Here is a 25981-nt window from a genome sequence, read left to right as displayed (position 1 = left end):
TGTACAGGACTAGACCCTTGTCTCTAGATTCTCAATTCTTTTGAGAATTTTCATTTTGAGCCATTTTAATTGTCACCAGATGGAGCAAACATTTGTTTTGACAGGAGAAAAACAGCTACTCGGGCTGCTCAGCAAATGAAGACAAAACTGCTTGACCCCGTTCCAAGCGGATTTCCGAACTAGCTTCCAATCCCTCCAAACATTACCTTTTCCTGATGCAAATTCTGGGGCTTCAACAGAACAGCAGCAAAGGAAATACATACTTCAAACACAAGGCTTACCTTTAATAACTAACAACCACCAAAACCTCTCAGGTGCTATCTATCTAGATACGTTCTTCTGGGAAGAAATAACATCCATGTTCTACCTCTCTTCTGTTAATTATCAAACATTACTCCCTTTGACAGCCCGGCTTTAGAGCGCACTTATTTCAGTTGAGTCCCCATTTAAGAGGGGAGAGAAGAATCTTCCTTCTTCCACTGCCAACTGTGAACTACTACTAGGAAATGTCTAATGGAAACAGACTTTTGAAACAAGAAGTAAGAAGAAAAATTCAGAAAATTCTGAAGTGCAGACATGCTGGCTAATCAGAGAGTGCAATAGAAAAGAAAGGGATATTGTGCATTTTGAGGATGAACATCGCTACTTGTAAAAAGTTTTATATTTTGAGCTCAGACAAATGCACTCTGGTCCTAACATACAATTCTACCGCTCCACCTGGCTCAGGGTCTGTCTGGAGCAGACTTCCAGACTGCGCTGTGATGCACTGACAGCTGACCATTAATTTGAGATACACCAAGCCCATCTCACTAGCAATCAAAGAATAACAGCAATTTGCAGCCCGTCTCAAGCTTTAGTTCTCAGGCAGCAGCAAAGATGAATGAACGTTACTGAAGAAAGAGAAAGATCAGTTCAGTGGTCTCCTCCAAAGGGAGTCTGGAGTGAGTCAGAAATACCAAAAACCAGGTCAGCTGTGAGGGAGAACGTCAAACACTAGAAAGTTAGAGAGAGACAGCGAGGTGCTTTTAAAGGCTTCTTGCCATTTGAAGTGGCAACAAAACTGCTGAAGGACAATTTTCATTTAAAAGGAGTTAAAAATAGTTGCTGACCTCTTGCTGTTTCTCTTGTCCTCCTCACAGCTCTGGTGCTCACCCTGCCCCACCAACGGCAGACGGAGATGCTGGGCGGTCGCTGACACGCAGCGGCCTCGGGAGCCTTCCTGCGAACCGCCTCCACTCCGTCCTGACACGCTGTTTACAACCCAGGCAGCCTCCGGGGAGCCTCCCCAGCACCCACTGCCTGGGGCGACGCAGCACCGTGCTCTGCAGCTGAACGTACCAGCCTCCGCTCAGCCATGCCTCCTTCTGCAGAGCCCGAGCTGACAAGCAGCAGCTTCCCACCAGGGCAGTTGCTGCTTTCCAGAAATGTTTTGGGTTTGTTTTTTTAATACATATTCCATTTTACTGCTCCAGGACCTTAGCTGTTAGCAACACAATCAGAGCATCTGAGCCATAGCGACATGTGCCTAGCAGAATTTTTAATTTGTATGTAAAACCCCTAGAGTTTAATATTGTTTTCCCCTCACGATGGCTGGATGTGCATTACAGAAACAGAAATAAAACCATGAGGATCGTTTGCGCTTCATATGTCTCCAAGAATTAATTTTAGTGTGAATTCTAACAAAGAAGAATCTCTTTCAGTGAGGAAAAGGAGAAAAGCATGAACTGTGAAGCACAGGAAAGCGTGCTCTACTTCACAGCTACAATACTGGCGACACTGGCAATTTGTTGTGAAGGTGGAAAAGCCGCCGGTCCGTCACTCGCGGGGAGCATGGCTGTGCAGAGTTAGGCTGCTGACAGCTACAGGCTTGGATGGGTCCCTCACTTGCAGCTGGTGTCACTACAATTGGAAGTTTCTGTTATAATGCGACTGCCAAGCTACACACAAGACCTGAACTGCACCTCCTCAGAAAGTGGCTAAAAAGGACCCTGTATGTGCTAATTCTGTGCTCTCTGAAAGTCCTGCCAAAACCTACAGTACCTTACTGGAGCCAGCGTTGGGCATCAGACACTCAAACCTGCCAAGTAGTGCCCAACCACAGTGTGCCCTCACCGGGAAGGAGAATCAAGCTCCTGGGGTTTCCCATGAGGATTTCCTCAGGGCTTGTCTTACCTATTTACACTAGTTGTAGGCAGGTGTTAAAACTCCCAGGTGACGCTTTCTCAAGAACATTGTAGAAAATGACAGAGAAAACCTATAAGCAGGGCTGACCTCCTCCTCCTGCAAAGAGGATGCACGTGCTGCCTCTGGAGCAGAAGGCACTGCTCTCCAAGATTCACGGTGTGTCTGCGGGACGGCAGGCTGACAGGGCTAACAAAGGCTCAGGATCACAAAGGTTATGCCTCCGCCATGGAGGTGACTTCAGCAGACGAGATTAAAGTGTCCAAACAGCCTTTAAAGTAACCCAAGGTAGACCTGGTTTTCCCTCTCACATGACAGAATAACGACATTTTGATCTGTTTGTTCAGCTGGAGAAAAGACTAATTTTTGATGAAGTGACTTTACCTCTTCTAGCTAGAGATACTGTGCGACAGAGACAGTACTTTTTCATTTATCCCACCATTGCTCTATAAGACTGGAGCCACAGGGGTTGGCCAGGGCTGCCGCAGGACACCGTGCCACGCGGCTTCCCTTTGCTCCTGCACTCACCCTGTGACCCACCAGCATGGGAACCGCGGGGGCCTGCACCCTCCAGCCCCGGCGCTGGCACATCCATCCCGGTGCAGCATCCCCAGGCGCACCGTGGGGCCCTGCATGGGCCGAGTGCTGGGACACCGGCAGTGAACCAAGGGGGCCGCTCAGCCCCTGACCAGCCCCAGCAGCAGCTCCCACCAGGAGCTGATGCCAGGAGCACGTCCATCTCCTTGCAAAAGCACCAACCCCTGGGATGGAGAAAGAGCAAGGCACAGCTTGTCCAGCTGCAGCTGGTTGCCAGTGCGGCACTGTGCGGCAGTGGGAGGCTGCTGAGTTTGCCAATTAGTATTAGTGACTTAAGGCTACACTTCCTGCTTAGGTTCATCAAAAGCAGCTGACTGGAAGTGGTATCAACAGCAACATCCCTTGTTTCCACCTCCTGACACACCCAGTCTCACCATCTGGGAAGACCAAGTGAAAACCACCATGCTTCAGGTACAATCCCCAAGCTGCCTATTCTTGCTTTCCCACACTGACAGGGGATTTTGGTAAGTCAATCTCCACATTTGTCCGCGCCAAAGGCTTACTCCTTCCATAGGTCCTATCAGTAAGTCGTAGAGCGCGCGGAGTGGGGGTTTGGTGAAGGATGTCTGCCTCCTCGGAAGAGATGATGTTCCGTCCTTAACAGGAGACATGGTACTGCTGAACAGACTGGTCATGCTCTGACAGCTCCTGTGGGCAAAAGGCAAGTGGGAGGTTAGTTGCAGAAGTCTGAGGTCCACTACAGGTTGCCCTGACTTCATAACACTGATGATGAGCCAGTCCCTGTCCATCCAGAGGACTCTGTTCTGTAAGATGCTTCATGGCAGGGCTTTATTCTCCCATTCCGCTTCACACCACAATGAACATTAATGGCAGGGTGAACATATTACCTTGCTATAGAGTTTCTCTACAAACTCGAGTGCTTAAAGTGCTGTTCACGTTTTCATTGCATACCTATGTATAGCGGTTGTGTGCAGGCAAACATGAGACCCATTAACAATTGACTACAACCACAGGAAGACTTCCACTCGGGTTCTGCACCAACTAATCTAGCATGGTACCAAAGGGAAATACGACAACAGGCAAACAACAAGACATGAAGATTATGCCTGCGCTTGCTGCCACTCCTCTGAATGGCTCCATAAAGTCAGATGCAAGAGCTGACCTGGAGCCCATTTCTGACATCCCCACAGACAGAGCTCTGCATGTGCTCTCCTGGCATCACCAGCCACCAAACACCGTCACTCTGAGAAGACTGAGCTGGCATGGCTACAACAAGCTATTGCCCTGTTGAGGAAATGATGTTGCCCCATTCTGGTCTCACTATTCCAGCAGCTGTGCTCCCCAGAAAGGTTATCCTTGGCTTGGTGCCACGAACAACCGTTTTATGTGAAAAGGAAAAATTTCCAGAAAGTTTTAACAGGTGGGCCTTAAAGAAAAGGCGGGGAGGGAAATAAGACATTGAACAGCAATGGTAGTGCAAGGTCTGAAGTGTAACCAGAATCACCGCGGGGGCTGTCCAGTAATGAACACAACAATCTCAAGCATAAAAGGCCACCCATGAGGCAACACATGCCCCGTTGTCCTCAAGGTGCCAAACGCATTCGATGGAGGGTTCCATGAAATCCCAGTCCGGATCACGCTCTGATGCTGCTGCGCAGAGAAAGCCTCCCTCCAGCCCTGGTCTCTGTGAAGCACAGCACTGTTTTGCCTCTCAGACACCTTCCACTGCTATGTGCCTTTGCCAATTTACACAACAGGAAAGCAGCTGTAGTTTCCTGATTCACGACCAAACTCACATGCTTTGTCATGACCCTAGTCTGCAACGTCCTTTTTTTAAAGACTATTTACTCAGAAGAAATGCCTTGTCTCTTTTTCTTATTTTCACCTCTTGCCTGGATCAATTCTTGGCTATCAACACAGAAAAGAAGTAAAACCAGAAAGTATTTGCACATCAAGGAAATCAAAAGAAAACTCAGCATCCAACAGATAGGTTAATCAATAAGATATATTTATAGTTGATTGCGTATTTGCTATAGGCATATATAGTTGTATGTATGCATATATATGCCTACAGCAGATATACACACACACGTAGGCACACTGTCTCCGGCACATAGAGGCACAGTGGCTCTTCACACTACCAGATCAAGCCAACACGCAAGAAAAGACAAGGAGAGCAAAAACACTGCACTTGAGTGCACTCCTACCAGTGCCACCCCCCAGGCCTGAGACATACCCCTGACCTTTTCTGAGACATACCACAGACTCAGAAAATTTCTTTCTCCCCTCTCTTTCTCTGCTCAGTTGCTGCCATCAGTCTCCAGACCCAGCTCACATCATGTCTAAAACCTGTTCTCTAAAGAAAAAACGATGCTACCACCCATGCTCCCCACTAACAAGGGATTTACATCCTACGGGCCAGCAGGAATAATTTAAGGATGCAAACAGAAGCCTGGTGTCCACTGGATCCCTCTGCCAAGCTTCACTGCAGCAGCTGACTGTGCCAAGGCCGCTTTGCAGTGCTTGTTTGTTTCCATACTTTATGTATGGAAACACAGATTTTAAAATCAGATCAGGAAATAAAAACTGTGCTTTCCCAATGTCACGCATTTCTAGTGCCCTGAACCCTGTGGTCAGAGCACATCCCTCTAATATGTCCTGGCTGACATACCACTCTGGAGGGGCAGCGATACCCCACTGCTTATCTAAAAACCAGTGAGCTGGTAGAGTTTTCGTCCAAGCACAACAGCCCTGACCTTCCCAGGAAGCAGCTATTTGCCAGCAGGTGGCACTCGCCAGCCTCACCCTCTGTATTAAGCGATTTTAACACAGTAATTTATTGCAGGGAATAGGGACTTGATTACTCTAATCAGCAGAGCCTCCTTCATCTTGGTTTCACAGCCAAGGAGCTCTAGATTTATTCCTTCACCACTCGGATTGCTTTTTATTAGAACAAAGCCAAGGAAGTATCATAAATCTTTCACATCTCTTGCCTGTGTGTTTGCGTACACAAAGAGCAGAGAAAATCCATAGTGGGAGGATGGACAGAGATCTTTTGTAGCGTGCAGAGCAGACCTGGAGCCCTGGCCACCTCTCTTCCCTTTCTTCCCAAACCAGTGCAAACACGTGGCTCTCCAGGTGGCTTGTCAGCCCTCTGAGTCCAGGTGATTTCAATGTGGCAAGAGGGAGACCTTTGAATCTTTTGGCCAAAAGCCCCTTCTACAGAGCAGCAGTGCCGGATTCTGGGATGCTGCACTGATCATTTCTACATTGCTTTTGCAATGTAGAGGGGTCCCCTGATTTCCGGAACAGTAAAATCTCTCCTTTGGAAGTCTCTGCACAGACTCCGCAGTGCTGCTTATTTATAACCCTTTGTGTAAGGCAGCCTGACCTGCAGCAAGCGGAGGAAACAGCACAAACTGGGACTCGGGACTGCCTGCATGTATCAGCATTAACTCTGCTTCCGCCCTTTGTCTTGGAGATGCAAGAACAAAGCACGATCCCATGACAGCCTCAGAGAAAGGGGGAGAAAGCCCCTGTCACGCAAGGCTTGAGCGCTGACGGATCTGCCCTACCACCAGCCTCACAGGGCCTGGCTCTACTTGCCGAGGATGAACGTGGCTGCGGCGGGGCAGGAAGGAGGGGTTCATACTGCAATCAGCACAGAGCTGCTCTTGCCCTGGCCCTCGTCAGGACTCTGGATGAGTCAGATACTACTCATGACCACGCACAGCCATTCTGGAGAGCCGGGAGTCAGACTCACTGCTGCAGTGGTCCGACAGCCCTCAGGACTATGGATGCCCATCAGGCCTCTCATTCTCCAAGCCTTTCTGAAAAAGACCCTTCCTAGCGATGCAGCCCCGAATCCACATTCAGAGTCTTGACACGCTTACAAAACCAAGCTGTGGGAAGCTCCAGAAAACATTCAGATATGAGCTCCCTGTGGATGCTTTCAAGGATCTGCAATTATCTCCAGAACCCACCAGTGGTTGCACAAAACCCACAGACCACCCTGCACTCTCTGCTTGTGTGGTCTGTGCTTGGGCAGCCACAGCACTGCACCCCCTATGGTAGAGAACCAGACAGAGATGAGACTCTCCAGCTATGGCTTTCCTATCTGCCTTCCAAAGACCTCGCTTTGTCCTGGGCCAGAGAGCTTCCCTGGTACACCCCTATCCTTATGCTCCAGAGTGGATGCCCTCTCCCAGTGGACCTGCACAACCATCGGTGGGCTGTGCCTCACCCCAGTTACCACCACCAGACCTGATCCTGACTTGCACACCTGGCTTGACTTCAGACTTGCCTCATCACCAGGCACTTGCCTGATGACCTGGACTCTTGGCTGACTCTGGCTGCCGTCCCCAGATCTGCCCTGCTCACTTCACTGGGTACTGTGGGACGGGGTCCTGCTGGGGTGGCCCATGGCATAAGCACAGCCAACAAGGCCAAAATCAACACAAAGGCGGGGTCCCACACCAACAGGAGAAATGCTCAGTCATCACATGATGGTCACCAGGATGAAACCCTGAGCAAAAAAAGATGAAGCAGTATCTTGGCGATGGCCACGTTTCACTACTGCTGAGGCTCCATGTGAATTGTAACCACCTTCTGCTAGATTCCTCTGGCTGGATTCACAGAGACTTTGCTCTTACTGCGGCACTGAGCTTGCTCTGGAAATCTCCAACTATGCTTGTAGGATTGGCCATGAACCCTGAGCATGCTGACTGCTGGAAAAAGCAAACTCTTTGCAATTGTAAGGGGAGCTGGGAGATAGCAATGGCCTTGGCAGAAGTTAATATGCATCTCCAGTTATTTTGCTCCTTACCTCCCAATTTGCCTTTTACAAATTCTCACCACGCTGCATTGCAAAAATTGCTCTCAAGGAAGCGTATCTGACCCTTTGAGCAGCGTCAGGGCTGATTCTCATGTTTTCTGCAGGTACATGGAAGGAGAACTGTATCCTCATGATGGTGGAGAGGCCAAAGAAAAGGTGGGGGAGCTATACTCAGGTACAGGCAGCGATCAAGTCCCTTGCTGGAGCAGAAGGCGACTAGCAGGGAGGAAATCAGATTTTAATCTGGAAACCCAACAAAAGTCTAAGAGCCCTAAGGAGTGGAGAAAACAGAAGTTGTGTAAGAGCAACTGGGACTGTCTTGGGGGCTGTATCAGGGACATCCACAGCTTAGACAGCTATTGCCCAGTACTGAGATCACTGCAGCGTCCCTTCAGTGCTTCTTTCTCCTCCCAAGTCCATTTCTCCTCAGAAGTTCCTTAAGTTAACTGCCAAACCCCCACATTTTTGCTTTCTAAGCAGAACTGCCAAAAAATTATACTATTCTCTCTGCTTAAAAGCCAGGTTACCTGATGACAGCAGCCAGAGGGCCCCCGTCCCAAATCAAGGGCTTCCTTTCAGTCACCCGCTTGCTGCCAGACATGGAGACTGGATGGCTCCAGAGTCCCAGCATCTCCAGGGCCTCATTTTCTAACATGGGACCTTAACAGCATGTGCAATTCCTGTGCGTGAGGGAACTTGCACTGGCCCCAAGCCATGCAAACTCCCTCGAGGATCTCCAACATTCAAGCACAAGATGTGAACATGCATTCAGGCCCCACATGAGGAACGCAGGGCCTGCCTTGGCAGTAGGGAAGACAAGCTCTTTTTCTCAGCTCCACACAGGCCCTACTCCTCTTTGTCCCCTGCAGCGGCAGAAGCCAAAGCAAACAGATGCCATACCTTCAATCGCTGCTTGTGAGCCACACTTTTACCACCCTCTGAAGCACTACAGCAGCCACAGTCCACTCAGCACTGACCTACGGTGACATGAACTCACTCCAGAACTAACTGGCAGAAAGGCCATTGCACAGGGGAGGTGAGATGGAGCCTGGAGCTGCAAGATCACAGCTTGTGCTCTTGCTAACCACTCAATTCTGTTGCTTAACCAAAGTCTAAGAGCTCACAGTTCCTTATTAGAGCTCTAGGCCAGCGCGCAGAAATTCTGCTTGCTCCCACTTTATTTCTTAATTAGCTCTCTTCCATGGAGATTTTCGGCTGCTTCCTTCCTGAAGCCTCAGGGCTCTTGCAAGGACGTCTCCTTGTTGTGCCAAGCTTGCAGTGCTGCATGCTGTGAGCCACCCTCTACACAGCTTAATTATAAAGAACCACACAGTATAGCAAGAGGCCAGCTAATGTTGGCTACAGTGTCCTTCTAGACTCTGCAGTCTCCAGTTGATCACTTATGGGACCGGAGCAGATGTTAAGCACAGGAGGTATTGAAAGGCTTGGGCAGGACCACAACATCTACTCTGAATTCAGGGCTCAGGAAGCCAGGTGCAAAACAGATGTGGCAGCATTAGCTCTGCTGCTACAGCCCCCCAGTATGCCCCCATCTGCAGGCAAATGGTGGCAGGCAGGCTATACAGAAGTGTCTTCTCGTTCTCTTCATCTCAGTGCTCATGGCGAGAACATCAAAGACATGTCTGCTCCTCCTGATGCTCTTGTGAGGGTGCCTTTAACTGAGTGCCCAAGTTGCCCCATCCCTGAGTTTCTCCTGAAAGCTGCAAACAAGGCACCCCAGGTAAGCTCCTGGATGTAGGCTCAAGGTAATGCACCTGGAAGAGCAGAAAGACACAGATGCCGCATGGCTGGCCTCTGCAGTGTTCCTGAGGATTAGCATACCCTGGAGCAGAACCGGATCACATTTTTCCCCTGTAACCAGAGGGGCATCCTCCTGTCCTCCTAAGCCCGATGAACTAGCAAAACATCTCAGCAATCCTGGGGATCCGCCTGTTTGATCCCAAACTAGAAAGTACTCGTAGTTCATCATCCGTGCAGCAGCTTGAACAGATATACATGCGGATTCTGGAAAGAAAAACAGGCCAGTTGTCGGTGCCAACAGGCAGCTCCCAGTTTCATGGGGATGCTGTTACAGCTCACAAGCTCCAACGATGGCTCACAACGCTGCAGGCTGATCGCATTTTCTTTTCCAGCTGAGAAAGGCCTGGGGTATCCTGCGCTTACAATCCATGCTGGAGCACAGATCTAGCCAGAAACTCTGCGTTGCGTCATGTAGCCCCTCTCCGCTGGGGGAGTGGTAACACTGGAAAAATTCTGTCTTTAATTTTCCTTTCAAATGCTTGCCCTAATTAGCACAGTAATATGAAAGACTGAGACCTGATCAAGCCGTAAGAGGCAGAAAATGAGTGGAGACTGCGCTGCTAGCGCACAGTCCTGTAACTCTGGAAACGCAGCACGTACCCAGCTAATCAGTACAACAGTGAAGATCAACAGAAAGAAGTATTTCCATAATAAGTGTGTAGCAGAGAGCTCCAAGCACCACACCTCACAGACAGCAGGGACAAAACTGAGTTCCCTTGCAATTGTTCAGACAGTCAAAAATAGTGCTTGGCCAGGAGAAGAGCAAATTCGAAATGGCTGTCCCTCAGGACAGAGTTGTCACTTAACAATTGCTGACAAGTCCTTGCTGGCTATCACCTTAAGCTATCTAATTCACCTAGAAACGCAATGAAGATGCCACCCCCTACATCTCCCAAAAGAAGCTACTGAGCTCTTAAGTGACATACATAGTCCTACCTAGGTCTCTGCCAGTGCCTGAGGTCCTCCCTTCCACAAGAGGCACAATGACACTTTCAGTCCTTGTTCTGCCTCCTTCCTACCGAAAATGTCTATTTCTAAAGAAGGAGCAATAGGACCCTATGCCATTCCAGGACCTGGCAGGGCTTCTTTGTCCCTCGTATCCAACACTTGAGTCTGTAGAACAAGATCAACCCCCAGTCGGCCACCTTTCTGTGGAAAGCCACCAGGCACTCAAAGCTCCCAGGCTGGATGCACATGCAACACTAGGCAGTAATGGATTCTCAATCCCATGAAGAGCAAGATGCAGAGCTCTCCTGAGGGAGGGTGGAATTCTCACTGCACCACAAGAACACAAAGGAAAAGGACAAAGGGGAAATGCCTAAGGGCCCCTCTGCTCAGAAGGGGAGAGTGCTGCACCACAGTACTAACATGTGGACCTTATTCCTAAGAGAGATGCTTAACATTCCCCATACATCCATGCTGTAAAGAATGGATGGTTGCTGCAACCGTAAAGGGCATTAGCAGTTTGCTGCTCTGTGCCCCCAGGATTTGGGGCAACAGGGAGACCATGAGCAATGGCATCGGCTGCACCCTAAACTTGCCATTTTGAGAGAAGCCCGTCACCAAGACGTCTCGTTCTGCTCACTGACCCCCACAGTGCAGTGCTGTATTCTCACCTGTTCAAGAGGTTGTTCCTGCTGACCATCCTCAGGAAGCCAGTCGGATCAGTCATGGAGTTCAGCTTGTTATTCATCTCCTCAAACTGTTGGTCCATGATATCCCCAGCTTCACTCTCAGTCTCGCTACTGGCACAGGCTCTGCAGGGGGAACAGCACCGTGAAGGAGTCATTGATGCAAGACAGAGCAACAGCTTTGTGACAAACGCCCAGCCAGTTTGAGAGAAACAACCTCAGACAAATGCTAAAGTAAAGTTTTCCCTGGATTGCATCACCTCCCCCTGTTAGGAATGCCAGAGAGTAACAACCCCAACCCCTCCTCTTCTCCTAGGCGTTCTTCAAGATTTAGAGTGGCACACACTGATGGAAATACAGGACCCAAATTGCCACGCACTGCAGGGAGGGACTTTTGAAGCTGTAGCAGAACACAGAAAAGCTAGGTCTGCAGGGAACACCAACTCAGCCCTTGATTTGCCTACAAACAGGCGTTTGCCTATGAACAAATCTGCATCCTTTTCAGATTTCCACAAGAATAGCTCCAAGCTTTGTATGCTTCCTTCCCTGGCAAAGTGGAACGTAAAAAAGGGAGCTGTGTTGCTGCTCTTGTTATACAAACAGGGAAGGCACAGAGAAAAAATTTTATCAATGCCACTAGGACAGCAGCAATACAGAGAGAAACAGAGCCCACAATTTCTAAATTTTCCATCTCCTGGCATTAATATCTAAATTATCATCTCAGTGTAGATTTTCTGTCAAATCGCTGTTAATGTTTTCTCTTCTTTCTAAAAGCAGCAGGCAAACAGAACTATTCTTAACGTCACCTCCCTTTAATCTAATAATTAATTTGCATATTACACGGCGCATCACAGACCTTGGGATTTGTACACTTAAGCTAAACCTGTTATGCTACCTGCTGAAGCCACCTTGCATCTCATTTCTGTTTCCTTTTGGGTTCCTGATAACTTTGAGCCTGTCCTCAAGGGCACATTTTCCAATAAAGAGCACACGAATTGAATTAACGCACAACACGAACTTGTGCAGGTAACTAGAGCTGTCCCTGTGTTGCTGTATGGACCACAGGGTATCTTGTAAGCACACTTCCAGGTCAATATAATTTAATAACCTGAAACAATAAGTCCTGACAAAAGACAATCACTTCTTGAACACTGAAATGGGGCTAGCAGAACAACAGCCGGGGAAGGGGCGGGGCGGGGAAAGGGAAAAGAAAACATTGTCAACAGCTGCCTCCTGCATGTTCTTCCTCCAGCTGCAGGCTTGGTCTGGAGTCCTGGCACAGTTTTGAGTAACACTCACAATGAGTATTTGGAGCTCCTTAAAGAGGCAAAAATCTTGAGTTCATGAACCCAAAAGAGGCCACATGCTCTCCCTAAAGAGAAAGGAGTCTGTCCCAACACAAGTTCAAGCAGACTTTAAAGTCTCTCACACTTTATGAGGTTTTTTTGTCAGCTTAATTAGACCAGCTGAAAGGAACCATTTCTAGTGGAAAGCAAAGGCTGCAGTGTGGAACTGAACACCACCACAGCAAAATCCTGACGACACAACCCATGACAGCATCCCTTCCTCTCCAGGAGCAGAAAACGGGAAGATGTGCCGCTCCGGAGACACAACAGCACCTACAAACATGCCTACGGTATTACAGAAGGCAATGACACTTAAATTTGAACACAAAAGCACACAACCACAGTGCTCTTAAGCAAGCTATGAACTGAGATGTCAGAGTCAAAGAAAAGTTTCCACGTGTGCCATACATATTTACGTCCCTCTGTTCTTTGCTGGTAGGCAGAGAACAGGTTCGACGGGCTGCAGATGACAGCTTCTCCTGCGGGTCTGGTGCGCTGGAGCGTGGTGGCAGCCAGCAATGCTGGAGGGAAACACTTGGTCCATGTGGGGAAAGAGTTTCAAAGCAGAACATGACGTTCACCCACATGGAACAGGCAAGATTTGTTTGTTTAATTCCCTGCATATAATTTTGAAGTGGGGAAAGAGCTTCTGCCTGCGATCATACCACACCAGCCCAATGATCTCAGAGGCAAGCATTAAACCCAGAACCCTTAACCAAAACCATACCACTACCATCACCACGAAGGGAGGAGGACACTGACATCACAGTAAATTAAAAACTCATCCCAGAACCTAAAGACCAAAGAACTCCCTTTGCCAGGAGGAGAATCTGTGGTGACAAACGGTTAATGGAACTGAAAAAAGTCTCTGCAAATGTGTTACCCGAGGCATAACTGCAGATTTCAGTTGTGCATATGCATATCTAGAGGGTAAGATTCAATTCGCCGCATGGCTGGGAGTTGTTGGGGCAGATTTCAACTGAAGTGGGGAAAAGAACGTCTTGTGTTCTTTAGGAGACTGACACAACAGCCACCCTGTTAAAACAAAAAAATCCAACGGCCCCAAAACACAGCAAAAAATCCTGAGATCTCCTCTCAAGCTGGCAGTGTTCTGAACAAACGCTTTTCTGGTAGCGCAGGTGATAAACTTCTCTATTGAAGTCGAACTTAACGCCAGGAATAGTGCTCAGGCCTGAAGGCGTTATACGAATACAGACAATTATTGGGAAATGAATTCCATTCATAAACTGCATATAAATGTTTAGCCAGCTGCCAAGAACCTTCCAAGCAGCACACTGAGATACAGATCCCTGATTTTTTTTTTGTCTTTTATTTTAGTAAGCTTTCTTGGCTAATGACTGAGCTGAAATCACGCTAGGCTCAGGCAGTGTCATTCTGCAGATTTTTTTCTTGACAGTTTTAAAAGCGTCACAGTTCTTTTATCTCCGATGTTCCTGGACGAGCAGGAATAATGTCTGCTTTTCAGCATTTTGTATACTTGAATGGGAACATGTTATTTCTGTTCAAACTTTCTGCTATTTAAGCTCTTGCACAGCCCAGCCCAGGGACACCGTCCGTGTTCCCTGAGTGCAGCCCACAGACACCCAGCAACAACTCATCTCGGACTCTTCCCCGAGGAACCACAGAAAAGGTGTATAAACACACACACACAGACACACAGAGCCGTTTGGCAGTCCGTGTTGTGGCAGCACCAGTCCTGTCCCCATACCCGAACCGGAGAGGCCCCAAAGCCTTCACAGTCCTGCCAGAGAAGCGGGTTATCACAGCAGGGAAACGCTCCCGGCCCAAGAGCAGAGGGGACAGCCCCATGCCAGAGGGTTGAAGCTGCCCTCTTGGCAGAGGGTAAGCCAGAGAGGCCACGCCATTTCATTGCCACGACTGTCCCAGCTCTCACATCTCTCGCAGTGGCCTAAGGCAGGAGAGCTGCTGTCTCTCTCGGAGAAGACGGACAACAGCAGCAAGGCTTGGCCAGACCTCAGAGGTCGCACATGAAGTGCACAGCACCGATTCCTGACTCGCAACCCCGTGCTCGTACTAAACAGCTTGGCAGTGGCTCTTTGAAACAACTCTGCAAGCTGGCTCGAGCCCAGAATCAGGCTCCAGGAGCAGGAGGCCAGGCTGGGGAGCCCAGTGCATGCGTTCCCTGGACTAGCAACGCCAGAGCACCGAGAGCACTGAGAAGCAAAGATAAGCCTGGCACTGCGCCACTGATTTATCTGACAGAGACACCTTTTCCCAAACTTTCACAAATCCAGTATTTCTTTTGGTACAGGAAAAAAACCAAACAACTAAAGAAACTTAGGCAGAGCTTTCTCTTCAGTTCCCTAAAGAAAGGTAAAACCAAAAGAATGCGTCACCACAACCTGAGCCCATCCTGCCTTGCAAACCTTTCAGGACACATTCAGTATCCCAACATAGACACACATTGTTTAATTTACTTTTAAACCTGTGAAAACAACAAAAGCAATCTACCAGACCTGAATCCACAACCTCTGACGCCTTCCAGCTCCCTTCCGGCATCAGATGCTCCCGTGAAGCAAAAGCACAGAGGGACTCAGACTCACCATCTGTGCTGAGCACACGTGTCCACAGCCCTCTCAGAGCTTCAAACCCAGCAAGCTGGTTACTGCTGCTGGGGGCGTAACTCAACCAAGTGTCATGTTCTCCCTGCCCCAAGGGGAGAATTAATTTGTCTGTGAGAGACCGGAGCAAGCCCTGGGGAAAGCAAGCAGGAAATCTGGTACCGTTCTACATAGCTGAAACACCTAATGGGAAACTTCAGGCCTGGGATTACACTCTTATTTTGATCCGATGGAAAATTCCTGTCTTGTAAGATTAAGGTGTCAGCATCAAGAGCAGGAAGCCGAGGACACTGCTGGTGAGTGGACTACAAAGCACAGCTTGGTTTTACTGCTGCCTTCTGCACAGCAACGCTCTAACTCACGCCGCTGCAGTCTCACCCACGCAGCTGCATTTGCTGCCTATGGTAGCTATTACAAAAAATGAACAAGGACTAATTAGGAGAGCTGAACAGTTTCCCAGTTGCCCACAGAACCCTGAGCACAAATCGATTTGAGGATCGATGTCATCATTTCCTCTTTCTTGGTCAACATCATTACGTGGAACCCCTGGCTCAGGCGTTCACTGTCCCTGCAGACGGCGGGTCACGCGCAGAGAGGGACCTGAAGAGTGGCAACCTCGAGCACGGGCTGCTAATGGCACCGTTAGTGCTTTCACCATCAAAGCTGGGCCAGAGGATGTTTGTCCACAGTCTCGGGGACTCAAGAGTGTTTCACTCACAAATCTCAGTGCTGCAGAAAAAAGCAAAATGGTTTAAAAAAAAAGCCTAAACCACCGTATAACCTGAAAGAGCCTGTGTCTCCACTCGCACCATTTTGGGGGCTGGTTAACAAATCATCCAACACATACATATAGGTCCCCTTCCTACTAGTAGTAAACTAGACCTGCAAACTGCCGGCGTGCTACTAACCCACCAAAACCAAAGCAATTTCAGACTAGGTAGCAAGGTTCACTTATAACAGCACACTGAACTGTCGCCACATCCTTTCCCCTGTATGCTTCACTCAAAAAGAACACACGAAGACAGGGACATCCCCAACTCTGTTTTTCAGACAGAAGCATTCAGAGGAAAAACTACTTGTAAATATCAGCATAGAAACTATACTCATCCAATCAATAAATCAAACCAAACACCATAAGAGATCATGAGATTGAGTATAAATAAGTAAAAAAGCCTGACTTGTGATAAATCCATAGGATAAAAAAAATGAGGAAACACAGTTGTGGAACCTATCTGAGTAATAAACTGGAGTAAGGTTCCTCCCTCTTTGCTGAAATTCATCAGACAGATTAATTCACTGTAAATTATTTACTCAGTTATGGCCACAAGGGAACATATTTGGAGGGGGGTGGAATTCCTGTGGTATTTGCAGTTTTTCATAAGTAAACCTTTGAAGGGGAATTAATTACACTGGAAACTGTAAGTAGGATGGAATCTGCCCATATACAGTCAGACATGGCATCTGCCTCCTCATCCGATCTATAGATTCATTACCCAGCCTATGGGTTCAAACCTTATTTGCATGTGCACATAGAGTTACTTGGCAGAAAAATGGCCATGGATACAAAAATAAAGCAATTTTTTCGTGCCTGCAATGAAAATTTGCCCCTACTCTGACTCTCAGTTCTCAGACTTCTCAGCCGATTAGCTCATCCCAGACTGTTATAAGTTGCTTTTAGGTGGGAGAGCAGGAACCAGGATGTTAGAGCCCCCTCCCCAACTTACCGGGTATAGTAGGAATCCACTCCCAGAGCCTCCCGCACACTTGAGATGTACTGTTCCAGCGCCGAGTTTGTTATTGTCTGCAGGGTCACGCTGTTGGCTTCATGGAATTCCCCAGCATTTTCTGTCAGGCTGTCACCCAGATAATACTCATGAAATTTCAGAATTCCTACAAGGCACCAGAATCATGAGGTTATTTCTGCAGGGCAGAAAGAGCACTGCCAGCAACTGCCTAGGAAGTGGCACAGCATTTGGCATTTTGAGTACAACTGGGGCAAAGCACTCCGTGCCACGTCTCCACAGGGCTTTTCCAGCATTCCGTATTACAGCCTTGCTTTTAAAATCTGGTATTGTGCTTTGCAAATGATGGCTCAAAAGTACAAAGGCAGAGCAGTGCTTTTATGAGATGCTCAGAATGCATTTGCTATTGCAGCAGTTTTATATAAATTATAAAACAGATCTTTCAGACAAGCACCTACCAGAGTAATTCGCATTTCAATAGACGCGCATGAAAAATACCTACTAATAGCCTCTGATCACACAAATTGAACACACAAGGCTCAAATGCCGAACAAAAGTGTTATTACTACAGCAGAACCTCCTCACATCACACAAAGATTTTTCATTTCACTCATATGCATGAAAATACATTATATACAAAGAAAGAAAAAGATGGATTAATGCATACTAAAATATAAAAAGATAGCATTTCACAATGGGTAAACCAGATAAAGGACACTCACTGTTTTGTTAAGAATTCAACTACTCCTGCAGATAAAACCTTCCTCCACTCAGACTGGCATATCCTTTCTGATATAATTAATTCTACAGCCTGTGATCAACAGTAAAAGGCTGTTCTGGATGCCCTGTTTGCCTTGACAGCATAAATTATTAAACCAGTTAAGAAGAGTGGATGAATAAAGAATAAAGCAACTCCTTCTGCAGTAACAGCAGCAAAGACAGAATCAGCGAAGAGGCTCCAAGGGTCCCATCTCAGCGGGATAATGAGGATCCCGGGCTGCCACTGACGCTGCGCTCTCTGTCAGCACTAACGACACAAGACGAGGTCACTGTGGCTGGGCCAGAGTCACTGCTGAAGAGCTCCCCAGCAGAGCTGCTCAAGTGGAACCCTTGAAGCACCGCAGCCCCTCTCCTTCCCAGCACCTGACAGTGCCTTCGAGGAGGCAGTCGCAAACCCACGCACTTGAAGAGCGCAACTGCTTTTTCACAAGACCCAGTTTGGGCAAGGAGGAGGGAGACTGGTCATGAAGCCTAGAGGCAAACCCTATACTTCTGATCCATATCATTTTAGTAAGTTCAGCTTGATATTAATACTATAGAATTACTGGCATTTTTTTGTGCCAACTACAGGCCTGAAGAGCCAATTAGTGACTGGACGCATAGCAGGACACCACCATTTTACACTTATACATGCTACACAGCAAAACGCCCCCAAAAAGCATATCCTCCAATCGCTGTCACCCCATCTGAAGTCAAGCACGTGTGAACGCTTGCTTCCCTTCCTGAAGCATTTTTGGTGCAATCTAAATATTGCTTTTTATCTCTTTAGCTTTGTCATGGTGAAGGACTGCAATTATTAAATTATATCCAGAAAGGACTCATGAAAATTTACAGTCATCACTTTATTAGATAATGAACAACAGCTGTCTGCAAAAAGCAATCCTCTTCAAATTAATCCTCCTTGCTCCTCTGTGATAAGTGTTTCCACATTCATATGAGAAGAATTCAGAGGATCAGGCAGTTCAATGGCATATCAGGAAGCAGGGACGCCCTTCTGTTTTCTGCAATCCACTTCAGCGAATAAACGTCAAAAGCTTTTGAAAGGATAAGGCACAGAAATATAATTAAAGTAGGGATTCTTATGCATAGCAGACTCTCACAGAGCCAACATACTTGGAATCTCATTACTGCTATGCTCTGCCCTGTGGGAAATATATACGGATTAGAGGTTGAAAAATGGAAATATTAAACATGTGAAACATTTCCATCTCCAGGTGAGCATCAAAGCCCTGAATAAGCACTTCCAAGTCATTATTGCTGTGGCTATGCCATCATTTCCAGTCTATTCAGCTTTAACGTACTAGATGGAAAGGATTCCCTCGTATGTTCACTCTGGTCCCAGATTCATTCCAAGCTACAAATGGTACAATTCTCCCTTTGTCTCATCTCCAAGAAGAACCTCACCTGCCCCAGGAGCCAGCAGCCAGCTGTACAGATAACCTGCAGCCAGTGAGTAGTAGAGAACAAGTCCCCTCTGGCCATTCACTGTCTCCAGGACCTGGTCAATGGTCACTGGAGAATAGGGATCAGAGTCCTGTTGCCCAGTCTGACGTTCCACAAGCAGGTCAGCAAATGCTCTCGTTCGTCCTCTCTCTGCTACTGCCAACGCTTCATCATGGTGCCCTGAAAAGACAAAGCCATCTCTCAGACCTGACACCAATGTGGTCTGCAGCACAATGAGCAGGAACAGGGACAGCTGCTATCCCAACCCAAACTAACGCCTGGGAAACCAGGGTCACAGCATTTATTCTGGAAAGAGTAGCCGGAACACAGTTTCATAGATCATCTTGGCTGCAGGTACTAACACGGGGAAACACGGGTACTAACATGGGAAAACGAGCCACAGAAAGGCAAATGAATGGACAAAGCAAGAAAGAAGATCCAAAGGCACCTGACACCCAAAGCAGGAGACCCTTATTTCTGTCCTGGCAAAGAAATGCTGTGCTGTATTGGACAGATGAGGAGCGAAGGCGTATCATGAACTGCCCCCCCGCAACTTCAGTTGAACTGATGGCATGGGCTTGGAGTTCAGCTCAGCATATGATGGCATCTCTTACCGAGACTGACAAGTACTCGCTGCAGGGCCTGATAGGAGGATGTCTGCAGGTCGAAGAGTGACAGCTTGTAATCTGTGCTCAGCTGCACCTCATGTCGGATGGTTTCAAACAGTGCCGAGGCCCGGTACAGCTGGGAGGGAAAACAGCCACAGTGACTTCCTTACACAGCACAAAGCACCGGCTGGGAGAGCAGGAGGATCCAGGGCCAACATACCCTCAGGCAGGGGAGGTCTGCCTCAGACAGCCCCTCGGGATGGCAGCATCCCTGGCAGAGGGGAGGTGACTTCGGATGGAGCAGAACGGCACACGGGCCTGAGTCGGCTCAGTGCATTACACACCCTCCCCAGCACGCGCCAGACATTCATTCCCTCCCCTGAGGACAGGAATGACCCGAAGGGCTCAGAGGACACAAGCTGGCCATCACGGGGCAGACCATGGTATACCTGGTGCTGAGACTCCTCCAGGTTCCCACTCGCCCAGAGGGAGAGGCCGAGGCCGTGGCGGATTTTGGCTTCATCTTCTCTGCGTCCCAGCTGCTCTGCCAGCCTCAGTCCTGAAAAGGAGTCAAAGTGAGAGAGGGCCAAAGGGGAGAGGGTGCTTTGGCCATTCTGGAGCGATTCTGCCTCAGCAGCCTGGCGGGCTCTTGGCTCAGGTGGCCCCCGGCCTCCCAGGCTGCCATGGCAGGCAGAGACGGCCACGGAGCTGCTGAGCAGTGGGACACTGAGCAGGGCAGTGCCAGTGTCGAGTCTGCCGACACTCGAATCGGCACCAGAGTGAGAGGTGCCTCAGCAAGACAGACATTTCCATGGACCAAGACTTCCCTAAGCGACGTTAAGGGGCAGTCCCCTGAGACACACTCAGTAAGCCCCTATCAAAAGTTGAACTTTTAAACCTTAAAAACCACACAGACAACCAAAAATCACATTCAGCTGCCAAACGCTGCCAGAAAAGACACCTCTTGCCACATTACTGGCTCGTTTCCCACCAGCTTTCTCCAGCCTTCTGGCAGACTCTGTGTGGCTCATGTACCGAGCCAGGGCAGAGGGCAGGGTCCTGGCGTGAACAACCTGGAGCTCGTTTCACTTCCAGAAGCACCTTCTGTGTCATCCCGCCTTCCACCACGCTCCAAACCTCTCGCCTCCGTGGGCCCTGCTGACAAACAGGGATGCCTCCTCTTAGGCACCTCAGGTTTCCCGCGGACTGGGGAGCGGGGACCCTGTCATGACCACGCAGCTCCGCAGCAGCTAGCATTTGCAGGCTTTTCAGGAATTCTGCGTCACACCAGGAGAAGGAGCTGTATTTAATTTTTCCCCTTCCAACTTAATTGAATTCCCTCAGCATACTGGAATCCTGCCAAGGTCAGTTTCAGGAAAACCAGACTAACTGATGTAATTAATCCTTCGGCTTCCAGCTTCATACACTCCAGCTATGCTGCTCATCTCCTCCATCAGAGAGCCACCACCTTGAACAGATGCTGCTTGCACGCTGGAATCCCTTGCAGCAGTACAACTCACAAGCCAGTGCTGTCCCCGGCGCTCAGCATCGGCAGATGGCTCACGGACACTGAGGGCTGAACCTCCCTCACCCCCCTCTCAAACACAACCTGGTTTCACTCACAGTTTAGAGGACACTCACCCACCTGGTCTCACTCCCGCTTGAACACAGAAGGAAAAGCCAGGTGGCTACCAGCAAGGCACACATCAGTTTGAGACCTGCTCTCAGGACCAGAGAGATCCATCGTGACCTGACGTGGTTTTCCCAGAGTCAGTTCCTGGTACGCAATGCTATTTTGTAGAGAAGGTTCACACACTGTAGGCTTCGGCACAAACGAGCTTATAAAGAGACTCTGCCAGCTGCAGTCTGGATTCAAGCTCAGAGCCAGCTGAGATGTCCCCAGGAAGGCACAGATCGTGCTTTGCAATGCTTTGGCTACAGGATGCCAGGAAGGCTCCGACTGACGTGGCATAACAGCCTGCTTGGACAGCTACTCACACAGATGCTCAAGAGCAGCTATGGAAGTCTGCAAGAGCTTTTGCATCAAAGGCCACTGTCAAACACATCCTCTTAGTGCCAGGCTCACAGTTCCTCACTTCTCTCCATACCCTCAGGCCTCCCTCCTGTCCCCCCGCACCTACCACTGCATGCTGTGTCACCTAATTCAGCCCCTTACCTTCCTGCAGGTACATCACAGCCTGAGAGTAGTTCTGCAAGGCGTGATGAGTCCTCCCCAGACTGCTGTAAGACACAGTTTTGGCTACAAGGTCATTCATTTGTGCTGCAATGCTGAGGTGCTGCTCCTGATAAACCACCGCCCTCTCGTAGGTGCCCAAGGACTCGTAGGTCAGGCCCAGGTTCCCGTAGGCCCGGCCCTGGCACGTGGGGTTGTTGGTCTCCTCCGCAATCTGCAGGTCCAGCTGGTGATACTGCAGGGCTGTGTCGTACTCCCCCATCTGCTGGTAGACCCCACCAAGGCCGCAGGCGGCATCGCTCTCCAGAGCTCGGTCCTTCATCTCCCGAGCGATGTTCAGCTGCCGCTCCAGGCAAGAAATGGCTTGTTCGTAGTTCCCCAGCTGGCTGTGCAGGCTCCCCAGCTCCCCGTAGGCCTGGGCTTTGTTAAATGCCTCCCCCAGCTCATGTGCCACCACGAGCCTCTTCTCAAAGCACACCAGAGCCTGCTGCAAACTTCCCATAGCCCTACAAGGGAAGAAAACAACAGCATTTATTTTGCCACTATTTTCTTGAAAGAAGGGGTTTTGTCATTTCCTCCAGAGGCCAGCTCAAATCTTTCAGGCAGAGAAAAATGCTCCCCCCAGAAGACATCACCACCCCCTTCTGCATCAGCCTCCCCCTTCTGCCACCCTAAACACTTCTCTTCCTCTCAGGGCGGAGCAACATCAGCTTCGTTATTTGAGCCGGTAGCACAGTCCTCAGCACCCAGAGGACTCTGTCACTCACTCCTATGCCACATCCCCGTGCACGTGTACAATGGCCACAAGAACACACCCCATCAGTAACACAATGCATCCATTTGTACCTGTACGTCACTGTTTGTCATTAGAACAGATTACAGCACTTCTTACCTGTGCCCATTGCCCAAGCCCCGGTAGGCCTTTGCCTGATCTTGCATACGGTTCAAGCTCTGAGCCACAGACAGGTACTGTTCGTAATACTTTATAGCTTCCTCAAAATCTCCCAGAGCCTCGTAACAATCTCCCAGGTTTCCATATGCTCGGCCCCGATCTAACACAGATTCATTTCCACTGAGCTGCTGCAGCATGGCCAGCTGCTGTTCAAAGTAGCCGATAGCTTCCTCCATGACATTCATATTCATCTTGGTAATGCCCATGTTACCATAGACTTGGGCTTCTATGCTGGGGTCCTTCAACTTCTGCCCAAGCTCCAGCTGTTCTTCGTAACACTTGAAGGCCATGGTGTACTTCCCAAGTGACATATACACTGCAGCAAGGTGACCATGTGCTCTGCATTCGCCCGGCATATCTCCCAGCTCCTGGTACACCTCCAGCTCCTGCGTGTGGTAACCTAAAGCCTTGTCACACTTCTGTATCATTCTGTATGCAGAGCCCAAGGCTGCATAGGCGCTGGCTTCCAGTCTCCTGTCTTTAACATGATGGGCTAAGCTCAACTGCTGCTCATAAAACTTTATTGCACCATTTACATCTTTTTTACAGACAAAAATATCCCCTAAATTCCCCAGAGCTCGGAATTTGGCCTGGGAATTGTTCAGAGACTGGGCCAGGGATAACAAGTACTTTTGACACTCCTCTGCTTTGCTGAAGTCCATCAAGGCTTTGAAGGCCAGGCCTAGATTGCAATAGGCTTTGGCTTGGCTCAGTTTGTCATGAAGATCCTTTGCTAAGGCAAGATCCTGCTCGTAGTACTTAACAGCTTCCTCGTAGTTGCCAAGGCAGTAATGGGCGTAGCCAAGGTTATGGCAAACTTTCCCCTCCCCTTCCATGTCCTGCAGCTCTGGGGACAAGCGCAGGTACTGCTCGTAGTAAGGGGCTGCCTGCACGTACTCTCCTCGTGAGCAGTGGAAGTTGCCCAAATTGCTGAGGGCCCGTGCTTCACTCTGGATGTCTCGCAGCTCCCGGGCAATGTTGAGATGATTTTGGTAGTGCTGCAGAGCACGGTCATGGGCACCCAGCGCTTGATAGGCAACTGCTAAGTTCCCGTGTGTAGAAGCCTGAGAGGCTCGGTCATTGACTTCCATGGAGATCTGCAGCTCCTGCCGATGGTACTTGACAGCCTGGTCATACATGCCGAGAGCGTTGTAAGCGTTGCCCATGTTGCCATAGGCTCGGCCCTGCGCCGCGTAATCGCTGAGCTCCTGAGCGATGGACAGATGTGTCTTATGCAGCCGCAGCGCAGTGTCATAGTCGCCTTTCATCTGGTGAATGATTCCTGAAAAATAACAGAAACGGGCTCAACAAAAGCACTCCTCTGAGCTAACCCTTCTGCAACACTTTGCCATGCCAAGCCTTTCCCGCAGCCCAGCCCTCGGCAGCTCGTGGCCTGGCCCCTTCCCCACAGCACCCCGAGGCGTCCCCGGCACAGCCGGCACGGCACGGCCCCTCTCAAACGAACTGCTTCCTCGCGCCTAACAGGCCAACCCCAGAGAAGGTTTATATTACACATGAAGCACACACTCACCACAACAACCAGATGGTCTGGCCTTATAAAATGCCCATCTGCTTTTTAATTATGCTATTTATTTTTTTTTTCCATCAATGATACCTGGTGATTCCAGAGCCCATACTCAACACACTGAGCGAGAAAACATTTGCTTTTCAATTTCAGTCAAATCATCTTGTATTTGTTATGAGACAGGGGAACAGGAGCTCTGAATCTGCTAATGTTACAACTTATGCTTCAGTTAAACTCTGTGCTAATAATACATGTGGCTCCTTTGCAAACACTCATGAACAGGCCTGGAGATCCAGGAGCCACTGAAGGAGGCCCTGCAAACACAGAGCTTGCAGATTTGTCACAGCTACTTGGTACCTGAAGACAGCTTCAGGTCCTTCCCTGCCCCTAAGATAAAACAGTTTGCTATGTCCACCTCTGTATCACAACCAACGTGCTGAGGGGGAAGAGATGTGGCGGGTCAGGAGGCAGCTGCCTTCCCCGGCCACCGGCCAGCGCAGCAGGCTGCGATCGGGCCCTGCGCATCAGCCTCCTCTTGGCTTCTACTTTTAAAGACAAATTTGAAGACAGAGGCTTTCCAAGTAAGCCTGGAACAGGAGGGCTGAAATTTGTTTTCCTGAGGCAATTTGGACCTCGCAGATTCATTTTTTAAACTCACGTGGGATTGAAAACCCAAGTTCCATTACGTCAGCGTGAAGCACTCTGGCTGGATTACCTGTATTTCTATCAAAGCGAGTCATTCAAAAATTCTGCTCACTTCCCTAGTGACACGAGGCTTCAGGAGAAGGCAATTTAGAAAACATGGGCAGAACAAAACAGGACCAAACCAGGAAACGCCTGGCTGCTGACGACAGTTCGTTCCTCTCCCCCTGCACTGCAGTCGTGAGCGCAGCTAGAGCTCATGGCACGAGGGACTGGCTCCCTGGTGTCAGCCCAGCTCCCGGCCAAATCCCTCCTCAGCTCCAGTGAGCCTGTGGCTCTAATTGATCAGCATTAGCTATTGCATCTCTGGCTGCTACAGGCTGATGTTTCCCTCTTGGTATGACGAGGGAAGGTGGTGGCAGCAAGGATGGGATGAACTAAGCTAAGTGACCCCACGTGAGTATTTTGGCCCTTTATCTCCCATCTGGAGACATGGCCAGTGCTGGGGATCGATGGACAGCCACACACAGCAGGGCACTCACAGGAGAGACCACTGATTTCTGCAGAAAAAACACAAAGTAATTACAAGGGGCGTAACTGGATTGGACACAAAGCTGAGTAACACATAAACTGCAAAACCCAGTCACTATAGTCACTGTGAAAGTGTCCCACTGCTTCAGGAACTAAAAAGATGGAATTAGCTAAATCTCTCCCCTGGAAACAGTGGTGCTCGAGCTGGAAGCTGGCAGAACCAGCACTGCCCCGAGGAGCCGGCGCCCCCAGCCCTGTCTCCCGAATGCTGTGTCCCTCCCAGCCAGCACCTCGGGGTGCCCTGGCTCCAGCGCGGGCAGCCAGACCCTGCCCAGAGGGATGCAACACAGCGGGGCCCACCTGTGAGAAAGCTAAACACATGGTCATTGAAAACCACCCCGGAAAACCCGGGTTTCCAGAATAAGAGCAAGCTTTTCCTAATCTCTTACTGCTAAACGGACAGACTCCTCAAGGAGACAAGACATGCCATTGCTCTCCACCAGCACCACTCTCCACCTCCTCCGAGAAACCAGCTGCGGGAAAACACTCAGCTTGAAGTGACCGTAAAAGGGAGAGAGAGGACAGAAAAC

At 49.3% G+C, this 25981-nt stretch overlaps 1 protein-coding gene across 4 annotated transcripts in view; it reads right to left on the bottom strand.

Moving 5' to 3' along the window:
- TTC28 (tetratricopeptide repeat domain 28) overlaps nucleotides 1-25981 on the bottom strand; it is a 172505-nt gene that overhangs the window by 16998 nt on the left and 129526 nt on the right. For all 4 annotated transcript variants that reach the window (XM_054219393.1, XM_054219394.1, XM_054219395.1 and 1 more), the window contains 8 exons: nucleotides 22634-23975; nucleotides 21724-22247; nucleotides 19997-20106; nucleotides 19554-19683; nucleotides 18901-19119; nucleotides 16699-16864; nucleotides 11011-11151; nucleotides 3282-3426 (listed from right to left, as the gene is read on the bottom strand). In XM_054219393.1, coding sequence (XP_054075368.1) covers nucleotides 3282-3426; nucleotides 11011-11151; nucleotides 16699-16864; nucleotides 18901-19119; nucleotides 19554-19683; nucleotides 19997-20106; nucleotides 21724-22247; nucleotides 22634-23975 — 2777 coding nt within the window. The remainder of the gene's footprint in view (nucleotides 1-3281; nucleotides 3427-11010; nucleotides 11152-16698; nucleotides 16865-18900; nucleotides 19120-19553; nucleotides 19684-19996; nucleotides 20107-21723; nucleotides 22248-22633; nucleotides 23976-25981) is intronic.

Source organism: Rissa tridactyla, chromosome 13, assembly GCF_028500815.1.
Source record: "Rissa tridactyla isolate bRisTri1 chromosome 13, bRisTri1.patW.cur.20221130, whole genome shotgun sequence".
NCBI classification, from domain to species: Eukaryota; Metazoa; Chordata; class Aves; order Charadriiformes; family Laridae; genus Rissa; species Rissa tridactyla.
This window is presented reverse-complemented; position numbering and strand designations above follow the sequence as displayed.